Source organism: Ischnura elegans, chromosome 12 (assembly GCF_921293095.1).
Source record: "Ischnura elegans chromosome 12, ioIscEleg1.1, whole genome shotgun sequence".
Classification (NCBI taxonomy): Eukaryota; Metazoa; Arthropoda; class Insecta; order Odonata; family Coenagrionidae; genus Ischnura; species Ischnura elegans.
Window position 1 is genome coordinate 93,191,949 of NC_060257.1, and position 19,690 is coordinate 93,211,638.

The window sequence follows — 19,690 nt, forward strand, 5'->3', positions numbered from 1 at the left end:
TAATTAAAAATTATATCAACGATTTTTTTGTATCTTGAATCTTCATGGAATTCAAGTGGATGAAGCGAACAAACTATAGAACTAAACTTTAGTTTTGTAGAGCCAAAAAAATGCTATACTTCTCACGTCATTTAATCAACCTTAAAATCTCTTGCTTTTTTTAAGTTCAAGAAAGAAACTAAACGCTACAAATGAATATCACATCGGACGGTCGCAGTAATAAAAAAGGCTAAAAGAGCCTTGTGGTGTGAAAACTCCCCTACCGCGCGACTCACCTCGGCGAAGGTGGAAAGGGAAAAAGGGTATCGGTTGTTGCCTTTCACGGAAATAGTTCTTTTTTCTCTCTCTTAAGCATGCTGACTTAATCTCTTCCCTTTACTTCAATACCCGAGCCATATTTCTTATGCGTGGGATGGTTCCGAAAAATATCCAATCCTTAGCATTTTCACTCGAGTAATGCGCTAAATGGTCTAGTTGATCTATAGATATTCCTTTTTAACATCCTCAGTTTAGTGTTATAAGTCAATGAAGATGATTATCCTTGCTTTAAATGACGATTTTCAAGACTAATGTTTTAAAAAACTTGAAAAATCGCCCTCAGTTACTGAGCCTCAAAATTCCGCGGCGTGTAGCTCAGCCTTGACGCGAGATTGAAAAATCGCTCTTATTTCCTTCGTCGCAAACTTTTTTTTCCAAGATTTCTAATTAGTACCCTTTAGAAATCTCTACTTTATATTGTGATTCAAATTTTCCGAGTTATATTTTTCGTAAACGAAAGATAATGTCTACTTTATGTCAAATTTCACGTGAAAAACAGGTCGGCCATTTTGCATTGTAAAAGCAGACAGATGAGAGCCAAAATCTTCAAAAGTCATTGAAAGTATAGGAAAACCCCAGGTCAAAGGAATATTGCGTTTTTATTCCATAAAATGCATATCAACACAAAACCACCTGGATAAATTCAAAGATTTTTTGAGGAAAAACGATATCTCGCGTGGCATTGAAAAATTGGTCATGTTTGGGCCACTGTATCTCACTAAAGGGTCGTATGTAAAATGGCATATAAATCTATATCTGGTAATGATTTATGAGTATTTACGCTAAGTTTCATGTCTCTATCCCCAAAAAGGTCATTTTGGACTTTATTCCAGCTTTATCCGATGTCGGACCAGTGTGCGCCGGGTAGGAAGACGATCGGCCGCCGCGGCTGGCGTAAAGGTATTCGGCACCCACATTGACAACTGTTATAGTGTATTCGGCAAGCTGAAACTACCAGGCCAAGGCATTAGAATGAATTATCGGCTTTAAAAACTGCATTATTACATGAGTTTCATAATAGGACTTCCTGTCGGCAGATTGCTGGACCTACTAGCCTCGAAAGCTCTGTAACCTTAACTACTCGACTTGACATTCATAATGCTACTCGAAACGCTTGAGTTTAGTACCAACTACTCAACTCGATTCGAATACTCGCACATCCCAAGATATGTGTTTTGTTATTACGATTACGTGGCGCGAAAATTCGAATGACTGTTGGAAACGCGGTCGTATATAAATTTGTGGTTTGAAGTACTACTGGAATCGGAATCGATTTTTCACCTTGGCAAGTACTCATTTTCGATTCCGGTTCATGGTCAAGAATCGAGGAATCAAAGAATTGAACCGACCCATCACTAGTTATCACATTTCAGTTGTTGCAGAATATGTTCATTGATTCCTTGGTGCAGAATTTCCAAGAAAAGATTGCATTCATCAAATTTGGGCATATTACGTTTTGGTTTCACAGCTGACACTACATTAATTGTTACTGTTGCAAAAATTTCTGTGGTCAATTATACCATCAATAATATTGACTTGTTTTATCACCTTAGGATGGCTTACTGATAATAGGTCTAATATTTTATTTCCTCTTGTAGGTTTGGCAAGTGAGTTAATGGCAAGTGCATTGAGTAAGATCTGCCTGATTTCTCTATTCCTTGAATTTGGTTCTAAAGTGTAAGTATCCCAATTTATTATGGATAGAAGACGAAAGTCTGCCCCAATTATTATTACACTTTTTACTATCTCTCAGAGCAAATGCAGATAATAGATCTTCTAGTTGGTAAATAATATCAACTTCAGAGGGCAGAGGTCTATAAAAAGAGCAAACATGATTATTCACTTTGTTTTGTTGTTTCATTGAACACCAAACGCTTTCTATTTTGTAGCCAATTATTTCATGGGCGGCACTCTATAATTGTGATTCGACTCTGCCACCTGTTCTATTGCATCGATTGCATCTGTAAAGTTTATATTGTGGAAGAAAAACTTCGCTGCCACTTATATCTTCCGTGAGCCAGCTCTCTGTTCCCATGACAACGTCAGCATCCTGAAAAATATGCTCAATTTTGGCACAATTGTTTTTTACGCTACCGCAATTAACTACAACAAGGTTAATGTCATATTTTGTAGTTTCAGTTGGTTCTTGTCCCAGCTTTTGTGAACTAGGTGGGCGAATTTTGCTGGAATTTTATTTGGAATGTTTTCTTTAAATGTGATGAAATTCTTTAATATGATGATGTAGCATTTGTGCTATTGGGTAGCATAGGTTGGTTGTTTCTCTGTTGTGCAACTTTTTGTTTGGTGATTGCATAATGTCGACTCTTCCGATATTAACCCCAGACATGCGTCAACCCATGGGAAACCTATTCCCCATGCAGAAAAGTTTCTCAGGTTTTCCACTGGTTGATGTCGTCCATGTCTCCCGACGTTTCGATCCACGACTTGTTGACCATCCTCAGGTGATCTTCCGAATGAAGATCCCCTGAGGATGATCAGCAAGTCGCAGATCGAAACGTTGGGAGACATGGACGACATCAACCGGTGGAAAACCCGAGAAACCTTTCTGCAACTGATACGCCGGGAAAACCTAAGATCATACCTATTTCCCCATCTTTTTTTGATTGAATAAAATTGTGTACAAATAACTGTTCGTACGCAGTGTCGCAGTATGCAAGAACTAGTGTCAGTTAAGGTTCCAGCTAGCTCGTGGAATGGTACAACTCACCGCATCCACTCTCGTCAGCTGCTCTGCAAAGTGGCGAACGGGCACGTCGGGGAAATAATACACTTTGTTGGTGGCACTGCCGTCCGCCGCGGAGGCAATGGCCGTTGCGCCTCTGCCCCCAATGTGATGCAACCTCGGAGATTCTTCTGTCGTGAGAAAATTGAAATTATGACGCTTCACCCAATCAATCCATCACACACGCTAGCATCAAACATGCATTAACAACATTACTTGAAACATTCATAAGATGAAAGAGAGTTGCAGTTCCTATGTCTGCACGACTATGATGATAAAATGGAAAGCAGACGCTCTGATGGGATCAGGATAAGGGAATGCATAATGGGAACTAGAGGTGGAGAGAATTGAGGGGATGGGAGACAGGAGAGGAGCATTAGTGGTTGATCTCACCATAGTGGACTAGCTCAAGTGCACTAAAGACCCTCATTAAGTCATTAGTCCTCGTTCGCACCCACACCACACCCTTCAGGAGGGACTTGGTGGCCTCTTTGAGGGACGGAATCCACCTCAAACTAACTAAATATAGTTGAAGGCTCAAGAACTAGAAAATGGCCTATATTTGTAAATGATATTTCTAATTACCAACACACAAAGCTCCTCCTCCCTTTAAACGGTACATACTCTTACTTTGAATAATAGTTCCATATTAGTGCAGCAGGTGTTGTTGAAAACTTACATATGTACTACTCTTCAGAGTACAAGAGCCATTACTTTTTCACATTTTTCCATTGACTTCACCTTAGCTTATTACCTACTTAGTGCACTCATGTCTTCAAATTGAAAGTTTAGAATTTTTTCTCATCGCTATCAAAAAAATCATTGGGCGACTTCAATGAACATCTTTAGATTGTCCCTTTACGATGAAAAATAAGGTATTTAAGAAGGAGTTATGCGGTTACATGGTGCATTTTTGGATTAATTAATACCTTCATGCATTGATGCATTAACTTGTTTGGGTCAATTTATTGTGTATCCACGCCTTAAGAAGCATAAGGTGTGAGGTAAGCGAGGGAGAGGAATGAAGGTAATGGGATTTACATATATATGAAAGAATGAAAAGGAGTAGGCCTATTGTGAGTTGAAGAGGCAAGTCCAAGTTCGAAAGGGAGAGAGGATGGTGTGAATCATTAAATTCTTTACAACCTATTTAACACATGGACTAATGATAAAGGTTGTTTTTACGTGTTCATCAATAAAGCCCTTACAATTGCAATAAATCTGTAGAATTTCAGACGAAAAATAAACTGATTAACCATATTGACCAACACTCCAGGGAGAGACATATATTTAAAATTATGAAAGAGTTATCTTAGAATGAGCAAATAATAACCACACATACGTAGATGTGAATATTTAATAGAAACCTAAATAAATGTAACAGATAGATTTGTGGAGGTTGCATTTTTTTACCTTCAGCAGAGTCCCTTGCCAGCCGTTCGAGGCGGTGCAGGACTTTGGTCTCCAACTCGGAGCCAGGGAGGTGGGAGCGGCAGAAGCGCAGCAGGGAGGAGAGGCTTGGGTGCGGCGGAGGCTCCTTGAAGTCATCTGGGTACGAGTCGAGCCACACGTGCAGCACGACAACAAGCGTCCTGCGATTGCAAATCAATAGAATAATAGAGTGCCGTCTCCGTAATCCACAAAACATAACAGCGTGACATGGCCAAATTATCGATTACTGGAAATGCTCAGGAAACAAACATAATAGCCAAAACATTTAAAAAATACTAATTGAAGAATTGAATTTTGTTATCATAAGTTTGCTGCACACCTGCCCAATTCTACTTTTACAGAAATTTTGCTTTATTTTCCCGATATGACAGGTCACGTGACCAAAATTTCAAACAGATTATATATTAGTGGATCATAACCTTATCCCAAATTACGGAAACATTTCTTATTATTTATTGAGGAGGTCATGGAGACAGCTGACATTTTACACAATATACATAGAGAAATGCAGAAGCATCCACACCCGTACCATTTACAGTGAAAAACAATCAAAAAGAAAAAAAATCCAGGAAAATTCCATTTTATCAAATTCATGCATTAAAAATATTAAATACAATAAAATTTTCAGTTAAAAAAATAGCGTGAGAATAAATTAATTTAAGGAAATTTATAAGATATATGGATTGTTACAAAACTCTAGTACATAGCCCTTAAAATATGCTCCTTCAGCATCAACATGCTTCTGCAGGTGAGTTGGCCATGCTTCTCACGCTCCCTGGAAGTTAAACAAACTTTGCACAAGCTTTGACAGCACCCAGGGTTTGTGGTTACAGAGCACCAGGCAAAAAATGGCATAGTAACTATTCTTTAGGCCCGATCTTACCCCAGCACACTTTTCCAAAACTGCCTTCAAAGGATACAAACATGGAACCCTGGTCAACACAACTTGCATGCACGCTCTGAAGGACGTTACGGTAGCTCACTTCCAACAAGGATACGAAGTGTGGAAAACTTGCACAAATTAGTAGAGGCTGAAGGAGCATATTTTGAAGAAAACTACAGTTTTGTACTGATATCTCTGATAAATTTCTTTTAATGAATTTATTCTCAATTCTTAAAATACACACCCAACATTTAATTACACAACAATAAAATTTCCACAGCAAATGGCTTCCATTTCAAGGAGGAAAACCTTGCTAACAGTTACATTTTTTATGATGATTGAAACAGAGACTTTTCCCAGCTTCTGAGGCACACGCATGTTGAGTCTAGCATTAGCAGCTATTAGGGGGGAATACAGATTTTTACGTGACCACCCTAAATTTAATTATAAAATTAATGGCAACTCACTTTCGGTGGCATTCTCCCACGGACGGTGGGACGCCTTCGATGCCATCGTCTTGCAGCAGTCGCTCATACCTGCGTGAAACAAATCACAATTAGTGAAAATGAAGCCAGTGCAGAGCGCATGAGGATACCAAGATACAGGAAAAGGATAGGATAATAACCATAATGTCCAACACAAAAGATAAACAACATAGCATTCAATCTTAATTCCACGTTTTCAAGGCGAAAATGTTAAGATTTCATCATTGTGGATTTCATATGAAGAAATTGAATGTTTCCCATATTTTACACTTTGGATTTCTCAAAATAAGTAATCCCAATCCGCTTAGGGGATTGTAAACATATTTGAATTTCTGCTGTTTTCACAGGACACCATGTTTTTTTACTTAAGGAAAATTTCATGGCTAGTGCAGCTGAAGACTTACTACGGAGCTGTACAAGCCTAACTATATAAGAATGGTGGATATGGACGAAGCATGTGACCATTTTATTTGATCCTAAATGTTATTTTATCAATGAAAGAGGTCGTGGGACAATGCCCTTCGCATTGTTGACTTAATTTCATTTTCTCGTGTGTTTTTCTTTGGCAGAATAAGGTGGGTGTTTGGCTGCCATGTGGCAATGGCAATCAAACCCCTCCAGAATTATGAACCCTCCTAGCTTCTGAGGCACAAGCATGTTGAGTTGAGCATTAGCAACTATTAGGGGGGAATACAGCATCCACTGTGGATGCTCTCATTCCCACAGTTCCAAGTTAAAGTACTGGTGATTCCAAGTCACAGCATTTAACTACACATGTATCTCTAACTTTTACCCAACTAATGGCGACCTGACGTCTAGGAGCAAGTGGCCAAAACCCGAGTCAGAGCTCGTTTTGTGTGAAAAGTGCTGACGAATGTTGAATTCATGCAAGTCAGTCATGAAACGTTAGTGACAGCAAACGAGACAAAATATATTTCTTTTTAATAAACCATGGCTTTGATACGAAGTGCAGGAGCCATAAATCGAGAGAATGAGGATATAATGAGAAACAGCCGACTGCTGCATGCCCTCAGGCAGTCCATACCCATTGGACAACATGAATGAATGACACTTCTCTGCCAAATGCCAAATGCCAATGCAGCAATGCAGGTGTACTACTTCTTCCTCTTCTTCTTCTACGCAGCCTCCACTTCTATTCTTTCAGCGTTGCTGAATGAGTTAAAAAGCAGAAGTTAAATGATTGCAACCATTGGTGAATGTTGGAAATTCGACGGATGGACCAAACATAAAGAACAGGCTGCAGACGTTCGAGATGAGTGAGAAGATTTTGTGACACTCACTAGGACCTACCTTCACAGGTAGTCAGTTCCAGTTATATTTATTTCATAATTGTTGAAGAAAGATTTATTCAATGCCTTCACCAGGATTGGAACCTGGATTCCCCAAACAGCTAATCAATAACAAGCTCTAGATGGGAAAACATCCACATTTTTAGCCGTATAAAGGAAATTATGGAAGTTAAAGAAAATATGGTGGAAGCCCGATTTAGTGAGTACGGCATTTTATGAGAATTGCATTCTAGCGAGTGATAGTCTTTGTACTGCCAAACCGCCTATATTTTAGATGCAAAATAACTGGGATTAAGAGAGGTCAAAATGTTTCTTCCCCTGCGTACGCATGCACGGTATTACGACAGATATTTCTCGAGGGCGGTTCACCGCCGAGGAAGCATTAACTATTAAGTTTTGTATTACCTGTTTATTAATCTAAAAACACAAGATGTGTGTCAGATCTACAACACCTAAAGCCAATTATGTCCAATTTACGGCCTTGAGTATGCTCCGTGTGCTCCAATTGTACGTTCTCCTTTTTTTATGCCCAGTTAGCAGTGGGAGGGGAATGGGAGGAAGATGACAGTGGGAGAGGGAGTTAGATCCTCCCCCACCCTCTTTGGCTGGCTTCGTCGCTAATAGGCTACGTTTTAAGCACTGGAACTTACATTGTAGTGAAACCCCCTCCATCTTTTCCCGTGTTAAGAAACATTTATTAATACCACTGGTTTCACTTTTCAGCATCATCAGGTACCTGATGATGCTGAAAAGCGAAACCGGTAGTATTAATAAATGTAAAATTGTGGAAATTGCTCCTGCTTTTTCATTTTTCAGTAATAGTGTAATTTCCAAGAAAACTTAAAATGGAATACAGTGTGTCCTCGTTTAAGAGGACGCAGTACACCCCTATATTTCATGCTTCTACACGTTCCGTTCTTATACCGTTGATTTAGCTTGTACAGGCATGCGGTTTTCGATATATTCAAGGAAAAGTAAGTAGCTAAGTTGATATCTTATTTTTATTTTTTTCTAAATTATACAACTATGCAAGGCGCTATTGGAAATAATGGGTATTTTCGGGAATCTCTGTGGAATATTGAATCCATTAATGACGTTTATGCTTACGCATCACCTTTTAGTCAGATGTTTATAGTTAACACACCAACTCTCGTGGCCAATACTTTTCAGATGAGTGCGTAATTAAGGAATGAAAAACGAGAGTTTTGAGGGATTTCAGTCCCAAAACGGGCATCAACGACAGCGGCCGCAGTCATCTTAGTTCTCACTTCTTTCGCCCCGAGCGCTCTGTCAGAAATAGAACGGATTGCTTTCATACGCTATTCCCTGACTTGCAAAGACCTTGAAAGAGGTCCTAGAGGGATTGGAGGGGAAATTTTCCCCTCCGTGGCCGGTGTGCATCAGGAACATAGGAACGATTTGGTCTTCAGTGTCTGCCACCGCATTCGTGCAACAGTGCTTGAAATCATTCAGATGCCGACTGCCAAACAACGCCAAAAAAAGGGGCGAAGTGATAAAAAATTGAATATGTCTGCCCCAAGAAAACGAAGAAAGGGTCAAAACCTAGCAAAGTGGAGGGAAGAACGAAGGTAAAGTATAAGTTCTTGCTATGAGGAAAAAAGTCGCGTTCATCGTGATTGAGGAATTATACCTACATGTTTATTTAATGCTGAATAGAATTGCTAGTTTAATTATCTGAATTATTTTCTATTTCAATCATAATTACCGAAAATCAAATAACAGTGAGATGGAAAGAGACTCACAATCAGATGTTGGCGATTATCCGCCAATCCATACGGCAACTTCATCGGCGGCTGATTTGTACTCCTCAAAAAGTTTGATCGAAGAAGCAGAGCTGCGTGGGGAATCGGTGCCTCCTATTGACTTATTTAAGGCAAAATTCTCAGCCGAAGATCTCCATTCTTCATTGGAAAGTTTAGTCGAAGCAGATAAACTGCTTGAGGAACCGCTGGTTCCATCAGTGTTGGGTCGAAGGATCGTGGATTTGCATTATTTTTTTAGTCAAATACAATCAATAGATCACTCTCCTTTTAAGTGCTCTTTTAGTGATTTGTTACTTGTTGGGGAACGTCGTCTAGGGCTGAGAACATGTTTAAAATTTGTTTGCCGAGTATGCAACGCCAACGAAAATATATGGACTGGAGACAGTAAGCCCAATTATATTGACGTTAACTTCGCTGCTGTGTCTGGTGTGATGTCTTCCAGGGGTGGTTATTCCCAACTAGACGACATATTTTCTGCCATGGATATACCCGTCATGACAGAGAAAACTTATAAAAAATACCACGATAAGGTTTGCGAAGGATGGGAAACGTCCGCTGCGAAAGAAATGGAGGCGGCGGCGAAGACGGAAGTATTGAATGCAATAATGAATGGGGACGTGGACACGGATGGTGTACCCCTCAGTACCGTGATTGCTGACGGGAGATGGTGTAAGAGGTCTTACCGCAGCAACTACTCGTCATTGGCTGGAGTGGTGAGTATTCATTGGTTGAAGCTATAAATGTGTGTTAACCTAAGACATTTTGAAACTGAAATGATAAATGCATGCACCTTTCCTCAATTTCTGATTCTTCATCATTTAAGATATGTCTAAAGCGGAAGAAATCAATCATAAATTTCATTTAAAAGAATTTTCTCTAGTCCTACTATTTCTCATGTGTTTAAGCATTTAAACCTGGAGTCGGCGAGAAACTGCTCATGCAATATAACCCGTCGTATAATATGGGCAGAATCAACAGAATAACAATAATTCAATAATTGCTTGGGGTTTTCTTTCTTGGGTTATTGGTCACAAATTAAAATACTGTGCCTTGCTAATGTTTCGCGATATTTTTATAGCTTTATCTTCAGAGGCTGATGCACAAATGAATAAAGATGAAGCTATGAACAAAAGGCGAAAAGTTGGCCAGGCATAGTATTTAATTTTGAAACCAAAACCTCAAGAAAGGAAAAAAACATGAATACGATGGCCAAGAGAACTGATTCATTTCAAGAATAATTTCATCCAAGTTCAATCGCATGATCTAGTATATCTATTTCTGTCATATAGATTAATCAATGAAGACGCTCTCTCTAAAGCATGCTTTTATGAAATTAGTTTTTTATTTATTCTTCGGAATTTGTTGTGCTAGGTGTTAACATAAGCACCACTAACCTCCCTTTGTATATAAATCTATTGATTTCGTATAATAATACCTGTAATAGTAAACTTATTTTCCATAAAAATCGTCGGTAACCGGCGTAGGTAGAGTTTGTTATAAGTGCATGAGCAAAGTAAAATTTAAAAAGGAATTTGCGGAAATACATGCGTAAGATTATGGATTATAATTTATACAGAAAACAGAATGATAAGTGCAATTTGCTCACCAAAATTTTTATTGCTTTTTCTGCTAAAAAGTTGTAAGGTTCTTGCGCGTGGAGGCAGGAAACATTTTCGAATAAAGTTCATTCCATCACCCCGTACGTACCGGTAAAAATAATTTTTCTTCATTTCAGGGCGCCATCGTCGGATACCACACCAAAAAGGTTCTCTTCATCGCCGTGAAGAACAAATACTGCACAACTTGCGCCCGGGCAGATTCTAAGGGTAAAGAAGCCCCAGAACATAACTGCTTCAAGAACTGGAGCTCACATCAGAGCTCTTCTAGTATGGAGGCTGCAGCCATTGTTGAGGGGTTTTGTAATAGTGAAGAAATGTATGGTGTAAGATATGCGCGACTCATTGCAGATGGCGACTCCAGCGTTTACAAAAAGGTCCTGGATGCGAGACCCTACAAGCTATTGTCAGTGGAGAAAATTGAATGCCGTAATCACTTGCTCAGAAACTACTGTAACAAGATAAGGGAACTTGTGACAACATGTAGCAAAGGAATCTGTGACAGAGTTGAGAGGAAATTGATAGCAGAAAATTTTTTGCGCTTTAGAACTGCAGTGACAAAAGCTGTCGAGTTCCGAAAATCTCAGGATATACCCTTGCCTAAAAAAGCTCAACTACTCGAGAGGGATATCCTGAATAGTCCGAGCCACATTTTTGGAGAGCATGAGAAATGCAAAGAAATCGGGTATTTTTGCGATGGTAAAAACAAAAGTGATCAAAAAAACTACATTCCAGAATTGAAAAGAAGTGGGGTGTATGAAAAATTGATGTGTATTGTAAAAAACATAAGTCGTCATAGTCGAAGCCTTATTTATGACGTGGATAGTAATCCAGTAGAACACTACAACGCTGTTATAGCAAAATTCATAGGTGGAAAGAGAGTCAATTATGCCCTCTCCCGTTCATACAAGGGAAGATGTGACGGAGCAGTTGTGAGTTTTAACTCTGGCAACCCATTGCGCACACTTTATAAAAATGTATGCCACGTAAGTCCAGGGTACCACTGCAAAAAGTCCCTTCAGAGGAAAAGTGAAAAGGCGCTTTCAACTTCAATCAGAAGGAAAGGTGTGCCAAGATCGAAGAGAAGTATATTTAGTCGTCTGGGAAAAAATCGTGACCCTGATTACGGGCCCTTTTCTGAAAGACCGGACATGCCAAACCACCAATTTGAAGATGAGTGTCGGCTTTTCCTCAAATCCCTCCAAAGGAGCGAAAAAGAAATAGAGGACATCGAAAGGCAAACAGTGGTGCAAGGAAAAAATATTCAGAGGGTCACAATGCGGCGGAAGATGCTCAGTGCTTCCAATTTTGGCCGCGTGTGTAAAATGCTTCCGCACACTGGCTGTGAAAACTTGATAAAATCAGTTATGTACAGCAATTTTGACTCTCCTCACTTGGAATATGGAAGGATAAATGAGGAAAAAGCTCGCACAGCATTGGAGTTAAAGGAAGGTATTTGCATTCAACCATGCGGGCTGTATGTCGACAAAGAATTTCCTTTCCTTGGAGCTACTCCCGATGGAATTGTTGGTGATCGTGGGATAGTCGAAATAAAGTGTCCGTCATCGGCAGCAGAGATGACTGTAGAAGAGGCAGTCAACAAAGGAAAAGTAAACTTCTGGATGAAGAATGACAAAATGAAGATTAACCAGAAGCATAATTACTTCTTCCAAATTCAGGGCCAGCTGCACATAACCTAGCGAGATTTTTGTATCTTTGCCGTATGGACCAAATGTGATTTAAAAGTGGAGAGAATCGAAAGGGATGACGATTTTTGGAGAAAATTTATGGCGGAAAAATTGAAAAAATACTATATTGAGTGTATGCTTCCCGAAATTGTTGATCCGAGATTCTCCCGACCAATGCCGATTCGGAATCCTCCTGGAATTTTGGCAGCTCAAGAAATGAGAAATTCAGCGGGGAAACGAAAGAGGGGGGAGAAGGACAGGGATAGACAGTTGCCTAATAAAAAAGCTAAAAATAAATAATTTAAAAACAGATATTACATACTCTTTTCTTTAGCTCTGGTGCAGTATCCCAACAATTACCAGGAAACTACTAACCTGTCCCCATCGGATAGCACTCCATTCGGAAAAGCAACCAGAAACTGTAAATTACCTCGAACGAAAAGACCTGCGAGTGAAACAGGATTTCATCAGGACTTTTCAAAGTCCGTAAGGGCAGCATTTTCGTTGTCATTCGTGTGGCACATCCGACATAAACAGAAATTGAAGGTGTATCTTATATTTAAGCCAACATTATTTTGTAATCCACATTGGTATTATTGATTTTGCTGCAATATTTACCTTGTCGCCAAGGTTTTTCCAATAACTACAGCTGATGCAACTCCACTACGAAAGCTTTTCGGATTCATAACGCCTTATGCTACAAAAATGATATATTTCGTTCCCAAGTTTCTTTTCCGCGGTTTTATTTAGGTATCTAGTATGTCAGATTCACAGCATGTGTGCGATCTGGCCCGAGAGACCAAAAAATGTGCGGGTGGGGATGAGGACCCCCGGTTACGATAAGGCGGAGACACCTTCCAGTGAATGTGGATTTATTTCCTCCGCGACTTCCGAGGAAGCGCATTGCAAAATTCTGCGTCCATACGCTCTTAGCTTTCCATGAATACGGATAAAAAAAACTCAAAGTGACACCCATGCTGAAAGTAAAAGGGCTCTGATGAGAAAGGGTAACTGATCCTCGAGTATCGCTACTGTCAGGGTGCACATACACCCAAGAGTGCGAGTGAATTCCCGTTGGCGACGGCCACGGAAGAAGCGAGAGAGGAGGAGGAGCGAGAGCTTGCAGAAGCCTCGCCCGCCTCATTCCCTCAAAGAGGAACACACGGAAGATAATAAACCCTAGTCAAAAACACCGACGCAAGGATGGATTGCCTGAGACGACTCTACCGGCCGACAAGAGAACTATCTCCAAACTCAGACGGCCTCGAGGGAGGAGAAAAATTTATGTCCCACGTCCTCTTAACGTCGTCCCGTTTAACGTTGTTTCACGATAACGTTGTCCAAAAATTGAAACCCTTGATCATTTAACGTCGTTATTGCTTCGCGATAACGTTGTTCAAATTATGCGCGGCGAAAAAAAATGAATGGCAAATAGGACGCAAGCGCATCTGATGTATAGTAAATAATACTATATTAATGCGATAGGGTAGTTTCCTTCATCAAAGAAAACGAAAGGCATTGATTGCGATTCGTTACCCACCATTAGTGTATTCATAATACACAAATTATTTGGTTTTTGAAATACCGGTTTAGACGAATGGCAAGGGTCAAATTTGATCCTCATTTGAAAAAGACCAGATTGGCGCCCATGCGATTCCACTCCACATGACGTCACAGGGACCTATTTTCTACACAAGAGGATAGGAGTTATACATTGTCTGAGGTTACCATTGCATGCATGAGGCACAGAGCTCAGGGAAACATGTCTTAATAATAACCTATTAAAACTGGCTAAGGTCGGAAAGTTTTCTTCGTTTGATACGGTATTAATAAACCTTTTTTAAGCCAAGCGCTACCATCCAGCAAGGTACTCAGCTACCCCCTAGCAGCCTGCGACGTATCACCGTTAAGCCTCGCCTCAAGGTCACCTCACCGGGCGGGAGGGGGAACCAGAAATACGGCGTACGGAGATATTTCCCAGCATTCATACGGGAATTCATTCCCGCCGTCCCGGAATCCCGGCATTCATTCCCGGCGTCGCGTTTTCGCGCGCTTGAAAATTTTCACTTTTCATTTAATCGCGAAAAATAGATATTGTCATTTAAAAATCTAAAAGTGTGAAATACGTACTCCAGGAGTAATAATCTTTCGATTAAGGCAATAAAAAAATAATAGGAAACCACCCTATTGGTAATTTTCGTTCGACAGAAAAGGTTGGCGTGGGTAGCGTATGTTAAATATACATCTGAGCAAATAATTATCGCCTCATTTACCCATTATCCGTATATTTTTCTGATGCCAACCGAAAAAAATGTCCACGAAGAAGAGTGGCTATCCTGGTGGTTCTTCAGACGTGAAGAAAAAACGGCGATATTAGAACAAAAACTTGATATTATTAAAAGAATTGAAGAAGGTGCAACTGCTGGAGAGATCGGTCGAGTTTTAGGTTTACAGGTCGAGTTTTTACAATAAAATTTCTTCTGTTACTGAAAATATCGATGTTTCGCCATTAAAATACTTTCTTTTTAGTTTTTATATTTCATTTAATAATGCCTTCTTCCCAACCTTTTCGTTATGAAAATTCGTTTCGAATGAATCGTTATCATGCTGAAGTGATTAATCGGTAATGAATGTTTCTCGCGATTTCCGCCGGGTTAAAGAATTCATATCATCACGAAAATTGACTCGCCATTCATCCTCGTGCTTCCGAGTGTCAGATTCAGATTTTTTTCATTTTGGCCCGATTCTGGTGTCTCCCGATTGGTCACGAAGTCTGCTAAAAGTTACGGCTCCGATAATTGGCCTCCTTGGATTCTCGCCCGGGAAATTCTGGATTCTTCACAAAGAAATGGATTGTTAGGAACATGGCTAGGAACCAATTTAAATTTTTTACATTGTTTCTTATGGGAAACACTGCATCGTTTAACGTTGTTTCGCTTAACTTCGACTTTTTCAGGAACGAATCAACAACGTTAAACGAGGACTCACTGTACCACATAGCCAGTAGTGAGTTAGTGAATTTTATGTAAATTTACTTTTGAACTAGCTCCGATAACACTTGTATGACAGTATGTTTCAGATATTGCTTTGTTTTTGTTAAAAATCGTTTTCTTAATATTTTTTACTATCCTTAATGTGCCAAGGCAGGTTATATTTGTTTTAGATCTCTTAGTCTACACACAAATGTATTTTGTATTTTAAAAGGTACTTGAAACACTATTTTGTAGGTGATTTTTCAAATAACCAAGTGAAAGGTACATATTTTGTATTCCAAATACTCCTTGGCCTGTATTTAGCCTGTCAAATGTTCCGCTTCGACTTTCCCTTCTAGGAGAATATTTTGCGAATCCACATTTGCCCACTTCAATCTGCGGGAACTACTGAGAATGTCTATCATTAAGGCAAAAGCAGGGTATTTCAAGGATAGATCAAGAATCAAGAACTTCGACAGTTATACCTACCAATTCGAAGCATGAAAGCATTATCTCCCTTCATAATTGCTGGTGATGCCTGCAGTGTAAACCCGAGGTCGTGGAGAAAGAACTCCAATCCTAGTGGAATATCTGAAGAAGTATTCTGCACGTGATATAACGTAAACGAAACGGAACTCTTTTACGGCCTACTTCCTGACAAAACCCTTGCAGTACGAGTTATTTCTTGCGACAATGCTTCTAGTGGCAAGTATCGAAGGCATATGTGAAGAGCGTTTTTAGTTTATTAATTTAAAAAATTCTGCATTCCTTTTTCATATTTTGCAGTCATTATTGAGAATATTATATCAATAAATTCATACTCATAAGGTTTGCTGGCCTTAGGGTCCATCAGATGTGTATGTCCTTCAATTTCTTTGTCGCATATACAGTGGAACTTGGTTAGTACGTTTCTGAAGGGACCACAAAAAATGAACGTACTAACCAGGAAAACGTGCTAACGAGGAAAGGAAATAATAGCAGTCGGGGTAATTGCAATCCGTGGAAAAGTCGTCATAATTACAATTACTATCAGTAGTTCTCATAGGATCGCCTTCCTGAACTCTTTTCACATTTAAAATCAAGAAAATGAGTGCTACCATGAAAAACAATACCATGTGAATAAAAATCGCAATTTTTCATGGACATCCCGGAGAGGATTTCATGATTACGGCGTCTATCTCCCGTGATTTATCCTATATCTATTTACAGAACGAGGACAAGTGAAGCTCAGACAAGCGAAGACAAGTCATTTTTCTTTCTCACAGCGTACTCGGAGAATATAACAACAACCCGGAGTAAGTCAACTGGTTTTTTATACATCATAAAAATTGGGCAAAATTATATTGACTTTCAAATTACGGCAACAGCCGTAGACATTCGCTTCTGGAATGATACCATTTCGATTGTAAAATCGATCGATATATCAACTGATGACACGCAAGATTATTAGATTACGACGTAATTACAAGAAAATTTTATATTAAACAGTTGAAATTTACTTTCAAAATTTGTCTAATGTCGTCTGCTTTCGTTCCGAGATCAAGTATTTTTAAGCTAAGCTTCGCGTGGAGATCCAGAGGATCGTCTGCTCCCGCAACAGTAGTCAAGTAAATTCGCACGACGTCGAGTTTATGGAGCAGTACTGTTTTAGATAATGTGGGAATTGTCTAATACCGTTAAGACTCATTTCTTCATCATGATAACTCGTGCAATAGCAACAATTGCTCACTCATGAACTTTGTGCGCAGCAGTGGGCACTCCCAATAGTGATGGGTCGATCATGAACGATTCGATCAAAAAGATTGAATCACTAGGTGAATCAAATGACTCATGATTCATTTCGTGAAACAAGTCGATCATCAATCATCAATCACTCCGACTTCCGGTTTCATATCAATCATCTCGGTTTCCGGTTTGTTTCAAAATTTGGAACGATAGATGCTTGATCTCTTTTCCTCAGGGCAGAAATAGTTGTGAGAAAATTAAATACTATGTTATGAGGAACTGAATACTTGTGTAATCTTATTCTTAAATGTTTTCCAGCAGTTATCAGTATTAATAATACCAATACACGTATTAGGAAAATATTAAGATGACTCCTGTAGGAGAACGTTAAGAAGTAGAAGTTAAAGCTGGTTACATTTTATTGTGCCGTTCATAAAATTATCCTGCAGATCATATTCATGCATAGTGTGTGGTGTATTTTGTGTTATATTTTCATCAACTATAGTTAGAAATTATTTTATTAGTGTTAAGAAACTGTGGCAGTTTTGCCTTCCCAAATATTTTCATGACACTACTTCCTTCATTTTTGAAATCTAATTTACTCATCTAGGAATTCACAATAAAAATAGTATATGAAATGATAATGTGGATAGCAATCAGCGTTACCAATGCTCTTCGTAGATGAGGCAGTATTTATTCGATTATTCAAAGTGATTTATTACATCCATTGATTGAGTCTTTTCGATCTTGATTCCTTTCGAGTCTTTTCGATCATGATTCCTTTTGAGTCTTTTCGATCTTGATTCATTTGAGTCTTTTCGATCTTGATTCATTTGAGTCTTTTCGATCATAGTGATTGAATCACTTATGTGACTCGAGTCAAAATGATTGAATCACTAAAATGATCGACTTTGCCCACCACTAACTCCCAAGCTCCAAAGGCAACAGAAGGTGAGGAGCTCGGGGTGGGGAAAATTGGGGCTTCTTATTGGCTGTAGTTTTTCATAGTCAGACATTCCCAAAAAATGGCCGCATTTTATTTTTCATCACGTCACAAGAATTTAGAAATGCATTTGGATAAATTACGGTAGAAGAAAGAGATGTGGAATGAATGGAAGAATGTTAATGGCTAATAATAATAAATTAAATCATGAATTCAGACGTTTGCGACCCTTAAGAAGACACTAGAGAACGAATTGCGGGTTGCGTCACGGCAAGCAATTGAGCGTACTAACCAGGAAAGTGCAATTTTTTCAAACGTACTAACCAAATTCTTTTACCTGTATTTTGTTCGGATGGTACCGGGACCGAGGGAAATCGCCGTACTAAGGAGGAAAACGTACTAACGAGGAACGTACTAACCAAGTTCCACTGTACTACCCATGCGTGTTACATTAGTCGCAGTTTCTCGCAGCTTGCTTTTATTATACTTTAGTGACATTAGCATTAAATCTGCTTCATATTTATCGCTTAATAATATCACGTTAATATCTTTCTTATATAACAACTGTAATTCAAATAGTTTTTATTGCAGTGCCGAGGTACACACAGTTTATTATTTCAATGACGTTGCGAGCGTAAAACTCAAAAAGAAACTTTTATTTGAAACGATGGCAATGTTAATCACATCTTTATGCATGCTTAGCTAACTTTTTACTGTAGATTATGAATATATTATATTGCATCATAGAAAAAGTCTTCCGATGCAGGATCGTTCTACCACCTTCCTCCATTTTTGTCTGCAGAAAAAAATACGATACGTTATTTCACATTACTGCCACATAACGTATAGGAACTATAAAAATACACCAATGGAAGCATTTCAGGCATTAAATAACCCGAACACAGTTTTATCAGTAATTGTTCGAATTTTCAGCAGAAAATACCAAAATAATAGAATAATCAAGTAAATGCACTAATTAAGTACATAGAAAAATGGTTTCGTGGGTTGTGCATTGAAAAAGCAATGGTTCGCATGATTGTTATAGAGTAAATCCCTTATAAATTGTAAGAATAGTTGTTATTAAGGTAACTAAATGTAATGATGCAAAAAAAAACATCACCTTTCGTATGGATTTATGCTTACCTTTATCGGATAGAAATTTCTCAGTAGCTACACCAATTCTGTCCCCATATAAGTGTACGGGTCATTCCATGTCAAATCAACCAATATTTTGACCAAATGACACCCACGGACTCGGATTTTCACGAAACTTGCCAAGGTCATACATTCTGGTATAGTTAGAAATTGTGTACAATTTTAGCCCCCAATTTTCAATTGTTGATGAAATATGAGCAATTGAAATTTGGGCGTGATCCCTAAAGTGCCGCAAAGTGCAACACACGGTGATTTTTATTTTCATCCATAACTCCATTCCTGTGAGATGAAAAGGCATGATTTTTTTTCTATAGATAAGTGATTCATAATGATCCCAAGATTATCATTAAATATTCACTGCATGAAGTATTTCAGCTGCAAAAAAATAAAGTTTACAAAAAAATCTCGCTTGTACCATTTTTCATTGTCAGCATCCACAGGGAAAGGCCATGCGAATACAGACTCATGGTTTGGGTTAAAGTAATCATTAATGTATGAGTAAAGATCCTGATGAAAGAAAATCGTGAGTCCGGCGTTCCTTTTAGTAAAAAAAATACTCATTCATGGTCACGGGAAAAAAAGGCTCTTTTTCAAGGCACATAGATATTACTCGATT

The 19,690-nt window shown here is 38.9% G+C and overlaps 1 protein-coding gene across 3 annotated transcripts in view; it reads right to left on the reverse strand.

Annotated features, from left to right (window-relative positions):
- LOC124168842 (ral guanine nucleotide dissociation stimulator-like 1) overlaps positions 1 to 19,690 on the reverse strand; it is a 113,000-nt gene that overhangs the window by 77,200 nt on the left and 16,110 nt on the right. For all 3 annotated transcript variants that reach the window (XM_046547186.1, XM_046547185.1, XM_046547187.1), the window contains exons 4-6: positions 5,864 to 5,932; positions 4,475 to 4,653; positions 3,047 to 3,192 (exon numbers count right to left, since the gene is read on the reverse strand). In XM_046547186.1, the coding sequence (XP_046403142.1) occupies positions 3,047 to 3,192; positions 4,475 to 4,653; positions 5,864 to 5,932 (394 nt within the window). The remainder of the gene's footprint in view (positions 1 to 3,046; positions 3,193 to 4,474; positions 4,654 to 5,863; positions 5,933 to 19,690) is intronic.